The 18,358-nt window shown below is 44.3% G+C and overlaps 1 protein-coding gene across 3 annotated transcripts in view; it reads left to right on the forward strand.

The window, feature by feature from the left end:
• The window catches only part of KCNIP1 (potassium voltage-gated channel interacting protein 1), a 454,273-nt gene that overhangs the window by 128,188 nt on the left and 307,727 nt on the right, over window positions 1–18,358 (forward strand). The window contains exon 1 of one of the 3 annotated variants that reach the window (XM_068959406.1): window positions 10,294–10,363. The exons of the other annotated variants lie outside the window; for them this stretch is intronic. Within the exon in view, the coding sequence (XP_068815507.1) occupies window positions 10,309–10,363 (55 nt within the window). The 5' untranslated portion in view covers window positions 10,294–10,308. Of the gene's footprint in view, window positions 1–10,293; window positions 10,364–18,358 lie in introns of those variants that run through there. 3 annotated transcript variants of the gene reach the window in all.

Here is an 18,358-nt window from a genome sequence, read left to right on the forward strand (position 1 = left end):
TTGATCTCTGTGACTTGTTTGGGGCCGTACAAATGAGTCAACTTTTACTGACTTTCCTAAGGGTGAGGATTGCATTTTGTAGCTTTCACTTCCAGAAGAAAGTCTTCAGCTTGCCTGAAAGGAACAGCTTAAACCACTGGGTCTCTCTTGCAAAAGGCTGAAGTTCCTGTTGTCCTCTTGTAAACCCAGGTTTAATGCTAAGCTTTTCGGTACTGCATGGCTAACTGGGAGGGGAGGGGGGCAGCAAAGAGGAGAAAATTAGACTGCCAGTCACACTTAAGTAAAGATTATAACAAACATGTGAATGCAAAGTGCATTAATTGGAGGAGAAACCAGGCAGTCAAACTTTTAATTTGCTGAACAGAGCTAACCTAGCACAAACGCTCTCTGCGCACAGCTGTTCCCGTTGCTTTTTCATTAGTCACTACAGTGTGCTGAACAAGAAGGCAGTTTCTGTGGCCTTAGATTTTCTTTGAGAGAGAAATAATTAAAATCTCTGTTTCTGATCTCTGGAGGCCTTCATGGTAAGAACACGACCCTTTCGTGTTTTCATGCAATTTGCAAGTAGGCAAGCTCCGACTTGGAAAGCGATGCAAGCAGCGTTGTGTTTAAGACAACAGTTTTCCTTGTCAAAAACCTTTGTAGCGGAGACCAGAAGTATTTTCGTCAAGAAGAGACTAACCGATGTGCTGCGCGCTGAGAACAGATGAGACTGAGGTGCTGCCTGTATCCGAGGGTGCTGCCGTAGCAAGGAACCGCTGAGATGAGCTACGACCGAGTGACTCTCCTGGCTGAGGAGATGAGTAAACCCATGTTCCCTGCCAACATGATACAATGCAAAAACTCCCTGCTGGCAGCAAACGTGGTGATGGGCCTGAGGCTGTGCCGCTTAGATACAGGAAGGCATTCGCAAAGGCTAATTTCAGCCTGGTGAGGCTAATCTCTCGGGGGGCTTTGTGTAAAGAGAGCGGGGGCAGAGCGGCCGCTGGAGAGGGATTGAGAACGGGAGCCGAATTTAGCTGCTCTGCATCACCCGCGACTGCAGAGGGGAGTCTGCAGAGAGTTTCCTTGTTAGGCTAAAGATAACCTGCGAGAATAGCCTTCTGCCTCACAGGAATAAATCCACTGTGCCTGGATACTCGTCTCTACCCTGTGTAAAATGGAGCTATTCAAACACATTCAGCCTGCTATTATATTATCTTCATAGCAGCCGGTCCACAGAGGAGAACTACCTGCCTTTCATGTCGGCTTCTGCAGTTTGACCTGCCGCCGAAGTGGCAGAGTTTTGTGCTGCGGTGCTGAAGACCAAGCGTTCAAATCCTCCTCGGGTTAGGCAGAGCGCGTTTTCTTTTAACATTCCTCCTTTTCCTTTTTTTTTTTTTTTTTTTTTTTTTTAAGAGGAGGAAATTTTATGCAATACCTTGTGATTGGTCACATTTTTTTAACCGCTCGCGTTCTTTTAACTGTGTCAAGCACTGAAGTGAAGGACAGAGTTAATGTTTTTTGTGCAATTTTATTTCACTCCCTTGTGAGTTTGCATTAGGACACAGCCTTCAGTTACATGATTACATACTATTTTTTTTCTGCGGGGTGCCTTTGAGTGAATAGCAGCTTGAGCTTGTTCGATATTTCTTTTTGTGCTTATCTCTTAATGCGTGTGCCCCCCACCTGGTGTCTGCACATACCTGCTCTGTATGCTGCATGCAGTTATTAACCTCCTGAGAGGCCTTGCTGCGTGTGCCAGGCTCTGAGAAGTGCAGCACACGCTCAGGCTCTGCCTGTAAGGTAGTCAGAAGTCAGAAAAATAGTGGACGATGTCATAAATTGGTGAACTTGTGTTATGTAATCGATAAAAGCTGGATGCATCTTTGGGAGCAGAAAAGGAACTCTGCCAACAGTGATGTGCTTCTGCAGTAGCTTATTTTCACTGTAAAATTCATTGTACATTTAGATGTTAATTGAAAATGGTACTTAGTCTAGTATTGAGGATGTCATTGAATTTCAGGTACAGTTAACTTGTTTAGACAACTCTGGGCCTTTTAACGTTCTGCCATGTGAAATACAAAATGCCCTTGGTCCTGTGCAAAGTCAACGCTTGCCTCCTCGCCGCTTGCCCCTGCCTCGGGCTGGCTGAGCCACCTCCCCTTGCTCCGGCTCCTAGCGAACGCGAGGCCCATGCAGCAGCCGGAGCTGCTGATTGCTGCTTCCTCTCCCTTCCAGTTGTAATGTCAGGAAAATCTGACATCTGAGCTATTTTGAGTCTCAAAGTCCCAGCCAAGAATTCAGCTTGGCTGATTCTGAAGTCAAAGGCAGGATTAGAAGCTTGAATGGATTTGACAGCCTGAAGGTATGATCTTTTTTGTATACCAAAGTGAGTGTATTTTTTACTGTCCTTACTTCTACTGCCTTCACCAAACCTGATAGCCAAAAAAGAGGAATTTTGCAGGCCCATCACTTGCTACCCCTGTATACGATGCCCTTTGCTTCTGCTTATCCAAACTGCTACTCTGAATTCAAGTTCCTCCCGTCTTCCCTGGAGTTGTTAAAAAATCTCTTCCTCTAGGTTTCCATATATGTCCTATGAGCTCTACCTCTTATTCTCCAGAATGGGGAAGAATTTGGCATATTGCCTAACAACTTGAACATAGACTGCACGGAGAACGTACTCTGTTTTGCTGGGTTGCAGTCGCTGCATGTGTTTGTATGTGCTGTCCACCTACAGAGCGTAGCTGGACCGTTGGCAGGCAGGCGCCTACTTGGCTTGTTCTGGCCACTGCCCTTGGTGTCAGTGTCGTTGCTAACCCTGATTACTCGGGTTGCCCGCCTTTGTTTCTAATTGCTAACAAACCTGCAATGCCACATTTTACTTATCAGTAAAGCAGTAGTTCCTGTTTACTTATGGAAAAGAGTTAATTGAATATATTGGCAAGTAATTTTTCAGACGGAGAGGGGGGACCCCTAATCTCGTTTGTACAGTCTGGATTTGGCAGGCTAATTGGGAGAAGTGGCGCACTGGAAGCAGCTCCATGAGGATGTGCCGCTGCAAAAATCAGCAGCTCTTGGCTCAGCGTGCTCTGCTTTCTGACTCTGCCTTCATCGAATATCAGGATAATTTCAACAGGGTGTCTCCTGCAAGGGTAAAGAATAACAGTGCAAACACCGATAGAATTTTGGTACCTCTTATTTTTCTCTCATGTTATTTTCCAATTTGTATCGCAAGGAGAAAACTCAATGGGCAACTGCATAGTGATTTGTGGAATTGAGAATTCTGATGCCGTAGTCTCTGCCCTGGGGAGTATTTCTAGGGTAGAGAAGGCAGAGCAATCTCAGCGCTCAGTGTCTTCCATCCTGCATAGTAATGTAGACATTCATCCTCTATATTTTTTGACAGCAAGTGGGCTCCCCAGCGCTCAGGAGGACTAGCAGGCTTCCCATATGATACGCAGAGGGGGATGAGTAAGAGGAATCTTCAGTAGTAACTCCTTCAGCAGGAATCGCTTGGCTAGCTAGGGACGAAACCCTGGGGGGAGAGATGGAGAGTAGGCAGATGGCTTCAGAGGGCGAAGCTGAGAATTGCTCTCTTGGAGGAAGGCCTCAAGTCAAGCCCTCTAAGTTTTCCCATCCTACAAAACAGAAAGAAATACAGAACCTAGAAAATAACATTAGTGCGTGGGAGGGGGGTCTACAATGAATCGTATTGCCTCTCTGTTTGGTATGGACCCAAGTGTCTCGCTCTGGGTGCCCTAAACCTGTGGGATACATACTTGTGGCTACCCTAGCTGCTGTGGATATTGTATCTGATAGAAGCAGGCTCAGAGCCCGCTGACGTTGGGCGCCGCTGGAGACGCAGTCGGAGGAACTATGCTTTCTTGTAAGCAGAAGTTGGTATCTCTTGGACCTTTGGTCCTTTTCAGGACATCAAATGTTGCAAGGTGGCAGTGGGATGCACTAAGTGGGTCTGGGTGGCTTTGCATGCATAGAGAGCTCATGGAGACTTGGAGGCTTGCTGGGTCTGAGTGGTAGCTTGACTGATGGTTTTGAGGTTGTCAGTAGTGGCAGCAAGGAAGAGAGAGACCTCTCCCTTAGACACTGTACTGTTGCCTGTGGTGGTGAACCTGGGAGCAGAATAATCTCTCCTCCAGGACAGATGCAGGATGCAAACTGGGACATATGAAGGAGGAAAAATGCTGCCCTTGGCAGGAGCTGTGGAAGAAGTATGCAATGCTCGGCTCATCTTTCCTACCCAGAGGCAAGCAGCGCTGCCTGGCTGTGCTTGGGCGGGAAGGATGGGAAGGCGAAGGGAAGAAACCCTCAGAAGGTGCTGCAGGCGACTTGCCTCCCTTCTCCTAAGGCACCGCACAAGACTGGTCCTTCCTTGAGCGGTTCCCTTGTTAGTGAGGCATTTGTATTCTATAACCGCAGAAACTACTACTTTCTTTTTTAGTTTAAGTACCCATTAAGTATATTGAGGTTTTTGTGATCATAACATTTCACCCAAACAGTATGAATTTCACTTACAAAAAATAGGAAAAAAAAAAGTAGGTCAATCTGAGTTTTCTCCCTTAACATTAGTAAAGGCTGTAACCTCTCATTGCTCCACTCAATGAAAAACCATCAACATCTTTAAGAGAATTTAAACAGATGGGAAACTGTTAGTATCCAGTAAAACGTATCTTTTTTTTTTTTGTTTAGATATTAAATCTTCTGTTTGTTTTAAAATGAATAGTAATAATTTAGGGTCATCTATACAGTGTAGCATGATTAAACCAAGAAACACACTTTCATGCCTAACCTTCACAAAAAACGTAGTATGGAATTTAATCTTACACAGTCACATCACCTGGATTCTGCAATAGTGTAAAGGCTTGAGGGCGGCGTTCTCAAGCCGTCCTGTGCTCAGAAGCCCTTGGGGAATGTCACACTTCCATCAGGGTTGTTCTTCCTCTATTCAGTCTTGTGACTCCCAGCAACCCAACAAGCTACTGCCTAGTAGCACTGCTGCAGGATGAGCGCTCTAGGCAGGGCTCAGCAGCCTCTAACCAGCAGGAGCAGGACTCACTTTTGTGCATCTCTGGTAGCTTCCCTCGCACCATCTTGGAGTCTCCTCACCCTGGGTGGGAAGATCAGAAGCTTCTCTGAGGCCTGTCCCCATTTATCTCACTCCATCACAGCACCAAAAATCATGGAAAGGAAAGGCAGCGCCCGCAGCGAGCACTCCATGCGCTGCATGGCAGTCAGGTTAGCATTCGTGTCCCTTTTGGGCCAACTTGGTCACTGGCAGCTGTTGCATGTCCATGGTGTGAGTTATGTGCTCACAAGCAATCCCTGTGTTTCTCTGGGTTTTTAATAGAGCGAGCGCAGGTTGGAGAAAAGGAAAGACGTTTGCACTGGACAGGGTTATTGGCTAGAAGATTTATTCTGCCTGCAGAAGCAAAGCATTTCTAGGTTGGGACCAAACAGAGAAATAGTTCAGAGACAAGGATTGCGTGCTGAGATGGTTACAATGAGCAAGGCAGCAGAGTGGCAAGAAAAGAGGCAAAAGCCAACGGTAAATTCTTGAGAAACTCAGTTTAACGTACCTACTGAGACTGCAATTTCTAATTGATCCTACAGTGTTTAGCGGAGGATTAAAATCAAAGCCCCTTGTGTTGTTCCCTCCTCTTTCTTTTATACACGTGTGTGCATATGTGTACCTAAATATATGCTTTCGGTCCCCCACTGCCCCCATAAATTAGGTAAAGAAAATACATATCCACATGAAAAGGGACTTAGTTTCCATAAACAGTGATTTGATTTTTTTTTTTCCCTTCTGAGAGGGATGTTGCTTCGGTGCCATGGTTGACTGTGTTTTCTAACTCGAGAAGTGTAAATTGGTGTTGTCCTTCTCTAAACATTCAGTCTAGTAGAATTTTTACTTACGTGTCCAGATACTTAACCTCTGTGTGATGTGGTGTTAATCTGAATTAGGAAATGCTTGTTTGGCTAGTGGTACTTTTTTGCTGTCCTATATAAAATAATACATAAGAGAAAATCATGTTACTCTGATGTAGTTGGAAAGAGTCTAAATATGACTTCAAAGGGTGAAGTCTATCCATTGTTGACAAAAAGTACACCAGAAACCTAGAAGTTTTGATTTTGTTGCACCAAACTGCTATTTTTAGACCCTTAACTGGCTAAGTATTTTTCAGAGCTGTTCCTTATGTTTTGCGTACCCCTTTTTGCAGGGGATGTGATGACATTGTTTCTGAGCGCCCCTGGGATTGTAAGCACATCCCAAATTGAGAAGAATCAGTTTTGGTTTTTCACGGTTGCTCCGGAGAGAGGCTGCAGCGGGCTGCTCCTGGGTGCCGGTGTGGGGCGAGGCGGTCACGAGATCAGGACAGCCAGCCAGCGTTGGAGGAAGGTGGTGGAAGGTCTTTGGGATTCCCCCCCCCCCCCCCCCCCCCCCACTTCCTAAATAAATGTGTTCATATTAGAAACAAAATCTGAAAATACAGACAGAGGAGCAGTTTAACTGCGCTAAGTTTTAAGTCTGTCCTGCCATCTGGTGTCTTGCTCACAGAAACAGGGTGTGAGGTCAGGCCCATGGGAGCCGTTGCGCGTTCTTCCAAACCAGAGTCTTTTAACTTGAAGCTATTCCTTGTTTCTCTCTTCCTACCGTTTTCTCATAATTCCTATCTCTCCTCTCGCTTGCCTTTCCTTGCCCTTTTCAATACTTACTGGATCCGAATAATATCGACAAGCGCGAAGGTTACACGACGGCTGCGGGGGCTTGTCCATCCTGTAGCGGGCTGCAGCAAGCCTGAGCCGAGCAGGAGGCAGAGGAGGAGTTGTGTCGTCAAACCACCGATCCTGTAATCTCCCCGCTTTAAAGCAAAGTGAGAGGAGCGAGTCTGCTCTTTGAAGTAAGAACAGAAAAAAATTATATACAGATCTTAACAAACTAGAGAAAATGCTTGTGAGAAAAAAGTCTTAGCTTTTTGTTTTTATTTTTTTAGCCGCCATTGTTGTTGCAAATATAACTTCTGCAGAAAAATGGACTACAAGCCAGCCCATTTGTATAATTAGTCCAAATTTCTTAGATAAGTAATTGATAGGAAGGAGATGAGACCTAGAAATGCCTGAACCAATGACTCTCCTGCAGAGAAAGGATATACTAGGCAAGTGCATTATATGCCAACTCAGAAGCTCAGTAACGTGCATCTCATGGGTATGTGTTTCCATGGAAATTTTTTATTTCTGGGGAGACTGAAAGTCTTTATAAGAAATGGAAGAAGTCATCTGAAAACTATGATTCAAGAATGCTGCTTTGGCATAATAAGATAAATACCCTAGAGCTGCACAGAGCCTGCTTTGGCGTGGGAGCCAAGTGACATCTCCTGTGCAGATCTGAAGTGTTTAATTAGAGAAAAGGAAAACCAGCTAGAACGGTACGTGTTCAGCTGGCCCTCCATTGCCTGCCTATAAAATGAAGCAACTCTTTGTAGTTGAATCACATGCCTAGATTTTGGTTTAGGGAAAAGAATTTTCCCATGTTAATTTTTTGATTTTTCAGATGTGTGGTGGCTTTTGGGAAGAAATATTGATAATTTTCCAAACCTCTGCCTTATACACATCGTTATGGTGTTGAGGTGTGCACATCTGAAAAGCATCCATGTGCAGCGTGTTACAGCTTCCTGCTACTTTCTGAAGCTTTTGTGGTGCACTTCTTAAATGACCGTTGGATTTTATATGTGCTTTGCATTCAATGCCTTTATCCCTGGAGCAGTGCAAAAAGTGATGTCACCTGAACAACTTTAGAGTACCAGCCTCTTTCTGCTTTAGATTAGCAGTAGTTAGAACAAACCAACATGTAAGATGTACCATCTCAGCCTTTTTTATTAACATTTAAGAAACCCTTGACTGGGATAGCAGAGCAGGGAAGGACAGGGAGAGGTGGGTGCTGAATGGCTCTAGAAGTGGATAGCTGGTGGCCAGGAACTGGCTTGGTACTTTGAGGCAACTGTATGCCCTTGGTTTAGGATGACGCTAGGGCCATGAGAAGCACAGTTTAGAAGTCATCTCACCTAAAGTGGGCATGGCACATGCCTAATGTTAGGACTGAGGCACGCTTAAAAATATGAACAGGTTAAATGCCATGTAACCTTTCATATTGTTACTATATGCAGTCCATGGTTAGGTTAATAGATGGTGTGAGGCTGAGTTAGAGATGAAGTGAATTGGGTTTAATATTGATTAGTTCCGTTAAGAGGCTGTAAGAGTTGTGCTGCAAAGAGAAAGAGGTTATAATCAAGAGGCAGATGAGCTATGCTCTGTGTTAAAGAGCTGCTGTGCTGCACAGAGCTCCTGTATGAAGCCGGTGATGTGCCCACTGAGGCTCCCTGAGTCAAGCTCTGAGAAGGAAGAGCGGCCTAGGAATGCCCTGGGGGCTTTCTGCAAACTGTGTTCAGAAATCTCCTGCTCGCAGGCCCTCATCCGTGAGCAGATTTCAACCATCCAGACATCTGTGAGGAGGGCAGCTTGGCGCTGCGCCAGCAGTCCCAGCAGCTCCATTACTGTGTTGACAACAACTTCCTGATGTGAATGCCAGAGGGGCCAACCAAGGGAAGGGCTCTCCTCCACCTGCTGCTCACAAACAGGGCAGAAGTGGTGGCAAATGGCTGTAGATGACAACTTGGTCTTCAACGACCATGAGACAACTGAGTTTAGGATGCAGAGGAAGGCTGGGAAAATAAACAGCAGAATTAGGACATTGGACTTAAGGGAGCGGGTTTTGACTTCTTCGGAGAATTATGGCGGAACCGTGTGAGAAGCGGTGATGAAAGGATAGGATGCCTGGGGAGCTGGGTGGCTTTTAAATAAAACTTATTGGGAGTCAGAAAAATGAACCATCCTGGTGTGCAGGAAAACAGGTGATCTCAGCAGAAGATTCATTTGACTAATCAGAGAGCTTCTTAATGATCTAAAACATTAAAAAAAAAAAAAAAGGAGCATACAAGAAGTGGAAACAAGGACAGGCAGCAAAGGAAGACACAGGATCAGGTACTTAGGGCCAAATTCAGGCAAGCCAAATTCCACCTGCAGTTAAATCCAGTGAGAGACCGTAAAGGTAACAAGGAAGGATTATAGAGGCAGCTTCAAAAGGAAGTTCAGGACAAAAATAGGTCTGCTGACAGCTGGAGGAGACTCCCAGGAACAAATGATATTGGAAAGGCTGAAGTTCCCAGTGCCTTTTTTGCCTCAGGCTTCACAGGCAAAGGCTTCTCCCAGGCCTCTGGGTGTACCACTGCTGTTTGGGAAGGAGAAAGGTGGCAGAAGGAGCAGGAGCTGGCGGGGACTGTGTAGGTAAAGCTGGATGTATTCAGGTCCAGTGGGATTTGCTGGGTGCTGAAAAAGTTGGTCAAAGTGATTGCGAGGCTGCTGTCTCTCATCTATTAAAAAAAAACCCAAAAAACAAAAACTCAGCTTGGCAACTAGGGATGGTTGTGGATGACTGAGGAAAGGCTGACATCACATTGATCTTTCAGAAAGGCAAGAGGAGGTTGTGGGGACCGATAGGCCAAGAAGCCCCACCTCAGTCCCCAGAAGGATCGTGGAGTGTGTCCACTAGCAATCTGTTCCCAAACGTTTGAAGGACAAGAAGATAGTCAGGAACAGTCAGCCCAGACCAACTGTGGCATACAGCTTCCTATGATGAAAGACTAGCTGTATGATTAAGGAGTGAACAGTAGATGTACTGTACCTTGGCTTTATTAGTTTACTACCTACACCAATGTCAGCACCTATATTCCTGTCAGCTTGCTTATTAGTGCTGGGCTTTTTTTTCAAGCTAGGGTACAATCTGAGTTATTTGGATACTTTCTTAAAATCTTTAATTGATGCCTTTAATTTGATGGTAAATTTATATAGAATGTATATTTTAAATTTTATAGAATGTAATGCGAGTGTTGGAAAGGGTAATGTTATTACTGGCTTCCGTTACCCAATTTAGTCCAGCCAGAGACTCCTGCAAGGTTAACTGTTTAGCTATCATAGCTGACTGTGATTCCAGTACTCAGAAGAGGAAGACAGAGAACAAGGAAGACTCTAAATTCAGAAAAACAGGATACAACTATAAATAGGGAACAAGTCCATATGAGGTGTCAGCAGGAGAGGAAGTGAAGGCAACAGTAAGAGAGAGGAAGTTCGCAGTAGGTGAGGTCTAGGGGAAAGAGATTTAGATGGGGAAGTTAAGAAAGAAAGTTAACTGAAAGTGAAACAAAAATTCAAAAAGACTGTAGGAAGGACTAGGAGGTGGAAAAAACAAGTATGAAAATAGAGCAAATGTGCTGTGGTGAGATCCTGCAAGTCATTTTGCAAGGCGGTGGGTGCCAAACAGTGAGTGTGTGTCTAAAAGCACCATGTTTGATTTTTGCAATTAGGAAAAGCAATTCTGAATGAGGTGAATCTGAGAGTCTGCTTTGGGATGGAGAGAAAGGCAGGATAAAGAGGAAGGGGTATCATACTGGTTCTTTGTGCTCCTGATATACCAGTCTGCCTACTCCAGACCCATATGGAGTGGTACAGTGACACCAGCAGCAGGGACTGCTTTGTAGAAAAGTTAGTGCAGTGTAACACACCTCCGGTAACTCTGGCTAAAAGATCCTGTGTGACTTGGGCAGGGAATAGATATGAGATGTCTAGAGCCTTGACACGGGAGTTGATGCTCGCTGTACAGTAATAAATCTTAATGCATCTTATTGGGTGACATTTGTCACGCTGAAGCAGGCTCACAGAAAGACCCGTGAACCATTTGCGTTCTGCATCCAGTGCAAGCCGTGAGAAGCCCGTGCAGCCTCTCTGCATGAGGAGTGGATTGCGCCTACCTAGAATTCAGGGAAAATGGCAGTTGGCCCAGAGGGCGTTTTTCATTCTTGATTTGAAACGCCTTAAAATTTTCATCACGGATTTGAAATGACTCTCCTGGGGCATTAGTTATCCCCACTTTACTTTTGTGTCTCTATAGAAACGGTCTCTGAGCTTCTTTGTGGGCAGTTATGAGTCTAATGCAGGTCTCTGAGCTACTCCCCAGAGACCACGAGCTTCTTACTGAGGGACTTCCCAGCTGAAACCTGCTTCTGTGAAAGTGTCTTGGCTTGCTTACTTTCAGAGCAGCCATCAAAACCCATTTGTTCTTCCAGGGTGAGACTCGTAGGGAAAGGCAAATTGCAAAGGGCTGAAATACATTTGTAGCTCTTGGGTTAAGAGGAGAGCAAGTCCTTTGTGCAGCTACATGCTTTTCCGCATGTAGGTCCATGGCAGCAATGAGTGCAAAGGCGAAGGGTGTCCATCATGGCACGTGCCATACATGAACAGCAATGCAGTAACGCTTCCTGGGAGCATCATTCTAACACTCGCGTGGGGGAAACCACCCATTCCTGCTTCCCCGGCTGGCGCTGCGCAGCGCGTTCACGCGAACGTGCGTTCTCTGCGTTCACGGGAGAAAAAGGCACTGCCACCCTGGCAGCGCAACAGCAGTGCTGTCATTTTACTGGCACTTGAACACACAGCGTGTTACACGCTTTAGCCTTGTATTTTTAATACTCATCTGAGCAGGAGAACACGAAGCCTGTCTAACAGGCATTGCTCAAGCTGTCTGTACCCGAGTACTGCACTTCAAAGAGGAACCGTCTTAAGCACGGTCGTTTCCCATAATCTTTTCAGTGCTGCAAGGCAATATATGTCAAAAGATTTCCTTGTATTAATCTAAATAGAATTCTTAATTATTAAGACAACCTAGTCAAGTCAAAATAAATCTAATGGCTCATGTTTAATATTCTTGTTAGAGTCCTTATGAATCAGGCAGAAATGCTAGGAAAAATTCAACTAAGCATATGTCAGTAGTAAATAATAGAGGCCTGGGTTGCACCCAAGTCAGGTCCTAAACTGATTAACACAAGCCACTGGCTGTAAGTCTTCTCTGAAGCCTGACGGTTTTAAGACTTTTTGCTGATACCAGTGAAGGATGTGATGTATTTCCAAAACTTAACACCGGTTTCTGAGAGAGCTGATGCAAAAATCAGGATTTGTTAGCATCTCTTGACAGTCAGAACAGCCTGGGTACTCCCCAGCTTTAGGTATTGTTTGATAATTAGTATTCAGTGCTTCTAGTGTTGCCTTTAATGAGGTGGCTCTGGCTGAAAGCAGCCCAAGCTTAGAGTGAGATGTATTTTTTCACTGCTGAAGAATACGCACAGAGGTGTAAAATAACAGTGTTTATTAAGAACTTGTTGCAGAATGGAGACCACGAGGAACCTGAAGGAATTCAGGTTGGCTCTCTGAATGGGGCAAAAGTAGATTTTCCTTTGCCGTGTCGTTTAGCGGTGAGCCATGCAAAACTGCCTGTTTGTTGTTTTGAATTTGTGTTCTGGGATTTCCCACATCCTGGAAAAGTCCTGTTAAATATTTCAAGGGGTTTATGAAACGTGGATAAGCAATCATAAGAAGTCAGTATGAGTCTCTTCAGACTTGGCGTCATATTGCACTTCTCAGAAATCAATCGCAGCATTATGTGAATGTGTAGAGCGAGCTGTAACTAGAGCGTTGGAGCTAATGAGGCTTCCCAGACCTGTGCTTTCTCCTCTGATTGCCTCTGTGCTGTGTTCTTTCCGGGTTCCCGGTTCCAGGAATGCAGCTCCGATACCAGAACTGCCTCCAAATGTTCCTGGCAGAAACAGTGCTTTTGAGCAATGGTGCTGTGTGAACGCTGCTGAACTGTTTCCAGACCACTTCAGATTGGTGTATTCGCACCAGGCTCTTAAGTTGGTTTTGCACAATGCTCACGTACCTGCCTGGTTAGCTCACAGCCTAGGTACCTTGTACAGGTAAACTGCATTATTAAGTATCACAACTGGTAACATATCATTAAGCAGATGGGGTACAAACAAGCCCTGAAGAAATTAAATTAAGTGTTCTGAGTCAAACAACGATTTTCTAGACAATGACAAACGGCCCCAAATGTTTTTTTTTTAACCTACATATAATGAGTCTGGAGGATGACTTCATCTTTCTACCTAGGATTTCTACCATTAGAGCCAGTCACACAGCTTCTTTTACCTTCTAGGAAGTATTTAGCTATTATTTTCCTTGGCCAGCGAGCCTCTCTGTTCCCCTACTCCATCCTCCCTCAATCTCCTCCTCCCTGCAAACTGGATCTATTGAGCTACAATGGAAGGAAACAGTTAGAAAGTTTCTTCCTCTAGGTGACTTTTCTGTAGTTGCAAACCTGGATGTTAGCTTCTGAACTGTGAGGCAGTGCAGGGACCGTGAGGCTACCTTTGTCCTCTCCAAGTCCCGAAGCCACCATGTTGGTCCCCTGACATAGAGGAAGCATCACCAACAGGCTATTAAAGCAGCCAGTAGTAACAGGGACATAAATATGGTTTTGCTTCATACTTCTTTCCCAGTGATGTTCCTTTTGATGGATTGGAGGATCAGAATAGTGACTACAGCAGCTGTTTGGCTCTTGATTGTCACCTTGGGCTAAGGCAGTTCCACAGGGTCATTTTTATCCAATCAGATTTAGGGGGGACACTAAGGAATTTCTTCTCAGACCTTTTCAGTTGCCTAGTTTCATCTTTTATTCACTTGTATTCTTCCTGTGGCCAATTTGTATGGATGCTCTTCTGGACCTCCCTCTTCATCCCTGTTCTTCTGAGCACTCGAGCCACAGCAGGGCGAGATGCGGTTGACGTGCGCACAGTTTCAACCAGAAACCAGAGGAATGCTACCTCAAAATCCATCTTGGATGTTTATGTAGCAATCTAATGATATTTGTTCCTTGTAGGGATGTGTATTTCTAAGCTGTAATTAGTCTAGCATGTCTGAGATGTGATTGCCATTACAGTAGTTTAGTTGGATCCCACTGCACTTTTAAAAATATTTCCTCTCTTCAGATACTTTCTTTAACTGCTCCCTAGTATCCTGTTTTGAGGTTTTGTCTATAAATGATCTTGACCAATTTACTTTCGTTTACTTATTGCCATAATTGTTTCAGTGGATTAAAAGAATGCAACTAATGTGATATATTTGGATTTTAATAATGTGTATGATATTTTCTCATTCAGTTTTACATTAAAATGAAAAATCCCAGTCGGTTTGAATAGGACCACTGCCACGTGGATTGACAGCTGGCTGAAAGATTTTTAAATGGAAGGTATTACTTTGAATTGGGGAAGTTTTCTCATAGAGAGCTGCCAGAATCAATTGTAGGACTTCATTCAACTTCATAGTTGATTGGGAAGATGTGCTGAGCAGGACGCTAATGAAATTTGCAGATACTAAATTGGAAGATTTTGCAAACACCAATGAAGAGAGAGAAATTTAAAAGGGATCAATGATCATTAGAAAAGTGAGTGGAATGTGTAGTAAAAAACTGATTAATTGTAGAAAAAGATGAACTTATTTCTCAAGTAAGATTCCTACAAGTAACACTGAAGAGGGAGGAGAAAGCTTGGAAGTAGAGATTCTGTCATTAGATGTCTGAAAGCAGATCAAATGTTCTTTTTCCGTGTGTTATGGCCATAAAAAAGCCACTATAATTTCGGGATCCATGCCTGAAAACTTTCTTCTCTGGGCAGGGCATTGCTCTTTGTAAACAGCTTTGGTGCAACTCCCGCGACCTGTTACCCACGTAGAGCCACGGGAAAGAAAGGCATAAGCAATGTGGGAAAGGAAGAGCACAAAAACTGGCTGCCTCATGGGGAAGGGGTGGAAGGAAAAGGGCCGTCAGACCACAGGACAGGCGAGCTGCCCTGCACGAGTGTGGCCAGCACATCTGGGGGCTTGCTGTGCCCCTCCATCTGGCTCTAAGGGGGAGGGCCTAGTTTTGAGCTCCCCGTTATAAGAACTATCCTCACACCCGGGAGCAATAGGGCTGGAGGCCAGGTGGTGGTGCATAGAGCAGCTGAGGGAGCGGGCTTTGCTCGGCTGGGAGGAGAAGAGGCCGAAGGAGACTTCACTTGTGCTGTCTTTATTGCTCCATCTTCTCTGCATGCTCTACCTATTGGGAGCGTGTGGAGAAGATGGAACCTGACTCTTCTCAGGGGACAAGGGACAGCAGACTCAGGCTGTACCTAGGGAAATTCCAGCTAGATATTGGGACCAAATTTTCCCCCCCAAGAGTGGTCAGACTGGACCACGGCCTGGAAAGGCTGTGGGACCTGCACCTTTGGTGATATCTGGAGCTCAGCTGGGCAAGGCCCTGAGCAGCCTAATCTACTGGGACCTGCCCCAAGTGGTGTGAACCAGAGGTCCCTTCCAGCCTAAATCATGCTGTGATTCTGTTTCAGATTAATGATTACGTTTGCAATTTAGATAACGTGTTGAACAAGAACGTCCAAAGTATCAGTGATGCAGTTTCATTCTGTCCCGTTTGCTGCCTGTAAAATGGAAGTGATCCTTAACCAGGTTGAAAACTGTGGCATTTTGGCATTCGTGTTTAATGCGAGGTCACGTGCAAAGTTTGTGGCTCCTGGTTTGTCACTAGGCAACACTGGCTAAGTAGTTTATTGCAGAGAGTACTGTCAGTTATCGATGTTTCCTTCATTAGGAAATTATTTTTGAATAAATACTTTCTGGCAGCTCTGCGGAAAGATCATCCTTTACCTCCACAGCTAAAGGGCAAATTCAGATTTAATTAATATTAAGTTCTGTGTATGCATATTATATCCCTGTAACATTGAGCTAAGGCTACAGAATTGCAGGAGATAGTCTTCATAAGCAAGATCTTTTGTTAAGACTTTGTAATGCCTGTAAGTAATAAGAGCTATGCTCAGAATGGCCCTTTTTTTTGTTCTTAAAGCTATTAAGTGCATTTTTCTTATTTCCAGTCCTTTCTCCCCCTTCCTCAAGATGAGCTGGAGTCAATAGCAGAGTACGTTTTACTGCACGCTATCAATAATCACTACATAATAACTGTATTTATTAAAACATTGATTCATTTTATTAATATGAAGAACAACAGCGTTACAGCTGTCTAGAGATATCTAGCACAACTGTGGCCCTAATAAGTGTTTTCCTCTGCTGCTGGTGTCCATCAGAATCCAAATTTCTGTTTGTGATCTCTTTGAGGTTGCTTTTCATATTGGTTTGTTAGCCTATATTCACTGAAGTGCCTGCAAATGTATTCTGATCTGATGTATACTAGTATAATGAGGAAGTAGCTGTTAAAGCTTGCATGACAGCTTTAAAGCTGTTAAAGCATGATCCTAGTCTGGGACTAGGATCATGCTTTGTTGAAATGTTTTAACTAAAGATGCTACTGCTTTGAAAATAGAGGTCTCTGATTAAAAAATGCAGTGATTTTTTTTAAGTGAATATAAGCAGCAAGTTAAAAGAAGTTTGGTGGTTTTTAGAAAGAACATGCCGATTCTGAAATTACCGAATGTAAAACCTTCTGTGTGTGAACAGATGTAACTGTGTTTGAAAACTAAGGTCTTTTTGGTTTCTCATTCAGTCATCTTCAGTCATTCAAGATGTGAATCTGAAAACTCGTGTTCTCTCCTTAGTGACTCTCAGAGATTGCAAGGTAGCGCTCGCATCTGGGAGCTCATGCAAAAATTGGACAGAAAGAAATGAAGTCTCTGTTTGCATAGCGATTGGATGATAAAATCTGACACAATTTTGACTTCCGTTTCCTGCATGTGCTACGTGCACAATTTGCTTTTCACTTTATCGAGCTTGGACGTACAATAAGTAGATGACTAGATGTTTTGTGGATTTTAATTTTTTTTTTTAAGCAGGGAAAGAGCATAATGAATCTATTTAGAGAAAATATAGGATGTGAAGCTTCTATATGGTTTGAAAACATTGTTTTGAGCACAGAAACTTGAGTGACAAGAAATTCTGTAGAAATTCATGAGTAAATCTTTGAAGCTAATAATACCTCATTCCTTGAGCCCCCTATGGTGTACCTCCAGGTAGATGATGATATCTCCATACACTTACAGCAGTAAAAAGTAACCTGTAAAAATACAGACACGATTGCATCTGGAGCTTGTTATACTTGCTGGAGGCTGTTTGGTTGTTTTCCGGATGGCGTTGGTGGGGGTATTAGCTGTTTCCTTCCCTGGCTGCTGGGGATTAAACTTTTAATCAACCACAGTGTTCCTGGAAAGATTTTAATTACGTTTGCTCTTTCTAAGCTGTTTTGATATCGAGTGAACTTTTAAAAACGCCACAATCATCTTTCACTGCACCGAAAACGAATTGAAATTCTGCCGTGCGATTTTGAGCTGACGTTTTTGTAATTACAGACAAGAAGCCACATAAAAATAACGTTCACGCTGAGCTCTGCAGCCCCTGGCTGTTGCTGTGCAGTGGCCTCGTGAGCGAGGCAGCGCTACAGAAAGCCACGGTACAGAAATACCTGTGGCCAGAAATGACAGGTCTTCACCAGGGCTGCAGCCCATGTTCATGGCAGGGCCTGGGGGAATACCGTAGGGAGGGCTGCCTCCGCTGCTGCATTGTTTCCCAAGCAAGTACTGGTCAACGCGCATAAAAATAACCTTCACAAGGACAGGGGAACACAAGTAGAGAAGAATTTGCGTGCGCAATAAATAGTGGATCGTGTGACTTTCCCTGTGGAGTTTTCACACGGAGTCGTCTTGCCAGGACCAGAGGTATACGATGCTGAAGCTGATGGTGCAGCGGTTCTGGTTCTTATGGGTTCTGATTTTCTATTGAAAGATATTTAGAGGTAAATATTTATGTTTCTGTGACAGCCTATCCTTTGCCAGTATTTCTGGAGGAGAGTACAAACTGCGTGTGTGCAGCACTTCTGCACCTTGTACCAGCACAGAGTAAAGTTTGTAAATAAAAGAAGATAGCTGTGCAAGGAAATTTATTAATAAGATGTCAGTGGGAGCGTATCAAAGTAACTTGGGTCACATCTTTGTTAATTCTAAATAAACATTAATTCTAAAGCTCATTTATGCTGAATTGACAAATATTGCCAACCTGGAAAACAGTCCTAGAATTAGCTGCATGCAAGTGGTACTTTTTATGGAAGAACTCTGCTCTTCTGAGGAGGTTGGGATCTGATGAGTTCAGTGAGGAAGATACAGCCGGCGTTGGTGTGGCTTCTTGCCTGAGGCCGAGCAGTGACTTGGTGGCTGCTGGCAGCTCAGCTGCCATCTGCTCTGCACTCCAGCCCGTGGTGGTGCTGTTCAAGGTCTCTGATGGGAATAGGTGTTTGATTTGGGATTGCCAGCCAGAGACCTATGAGAACAAGTGAATGTTAGGGTTTCTTTACTTAGGCATGCACTCACCACCCTTTCCTCTGAAACGTGATCTTTTTCTTAGTGGTAAGAGGATATTT

The sequence above is a fragment of the Struthio camelus genome, chromosome 13 (genome assembly GCF_040807025.1).
Source record: "Struthio camelus isolate bStrCam1 chromosome 13, bStrCam1.hap1, whole genome shotgun sequence".
NCBI lineage: Eukaryota > Metazoa > Chordata > Aves > Struthioniformes > Struthionidae > Struthio > Struthio camelus.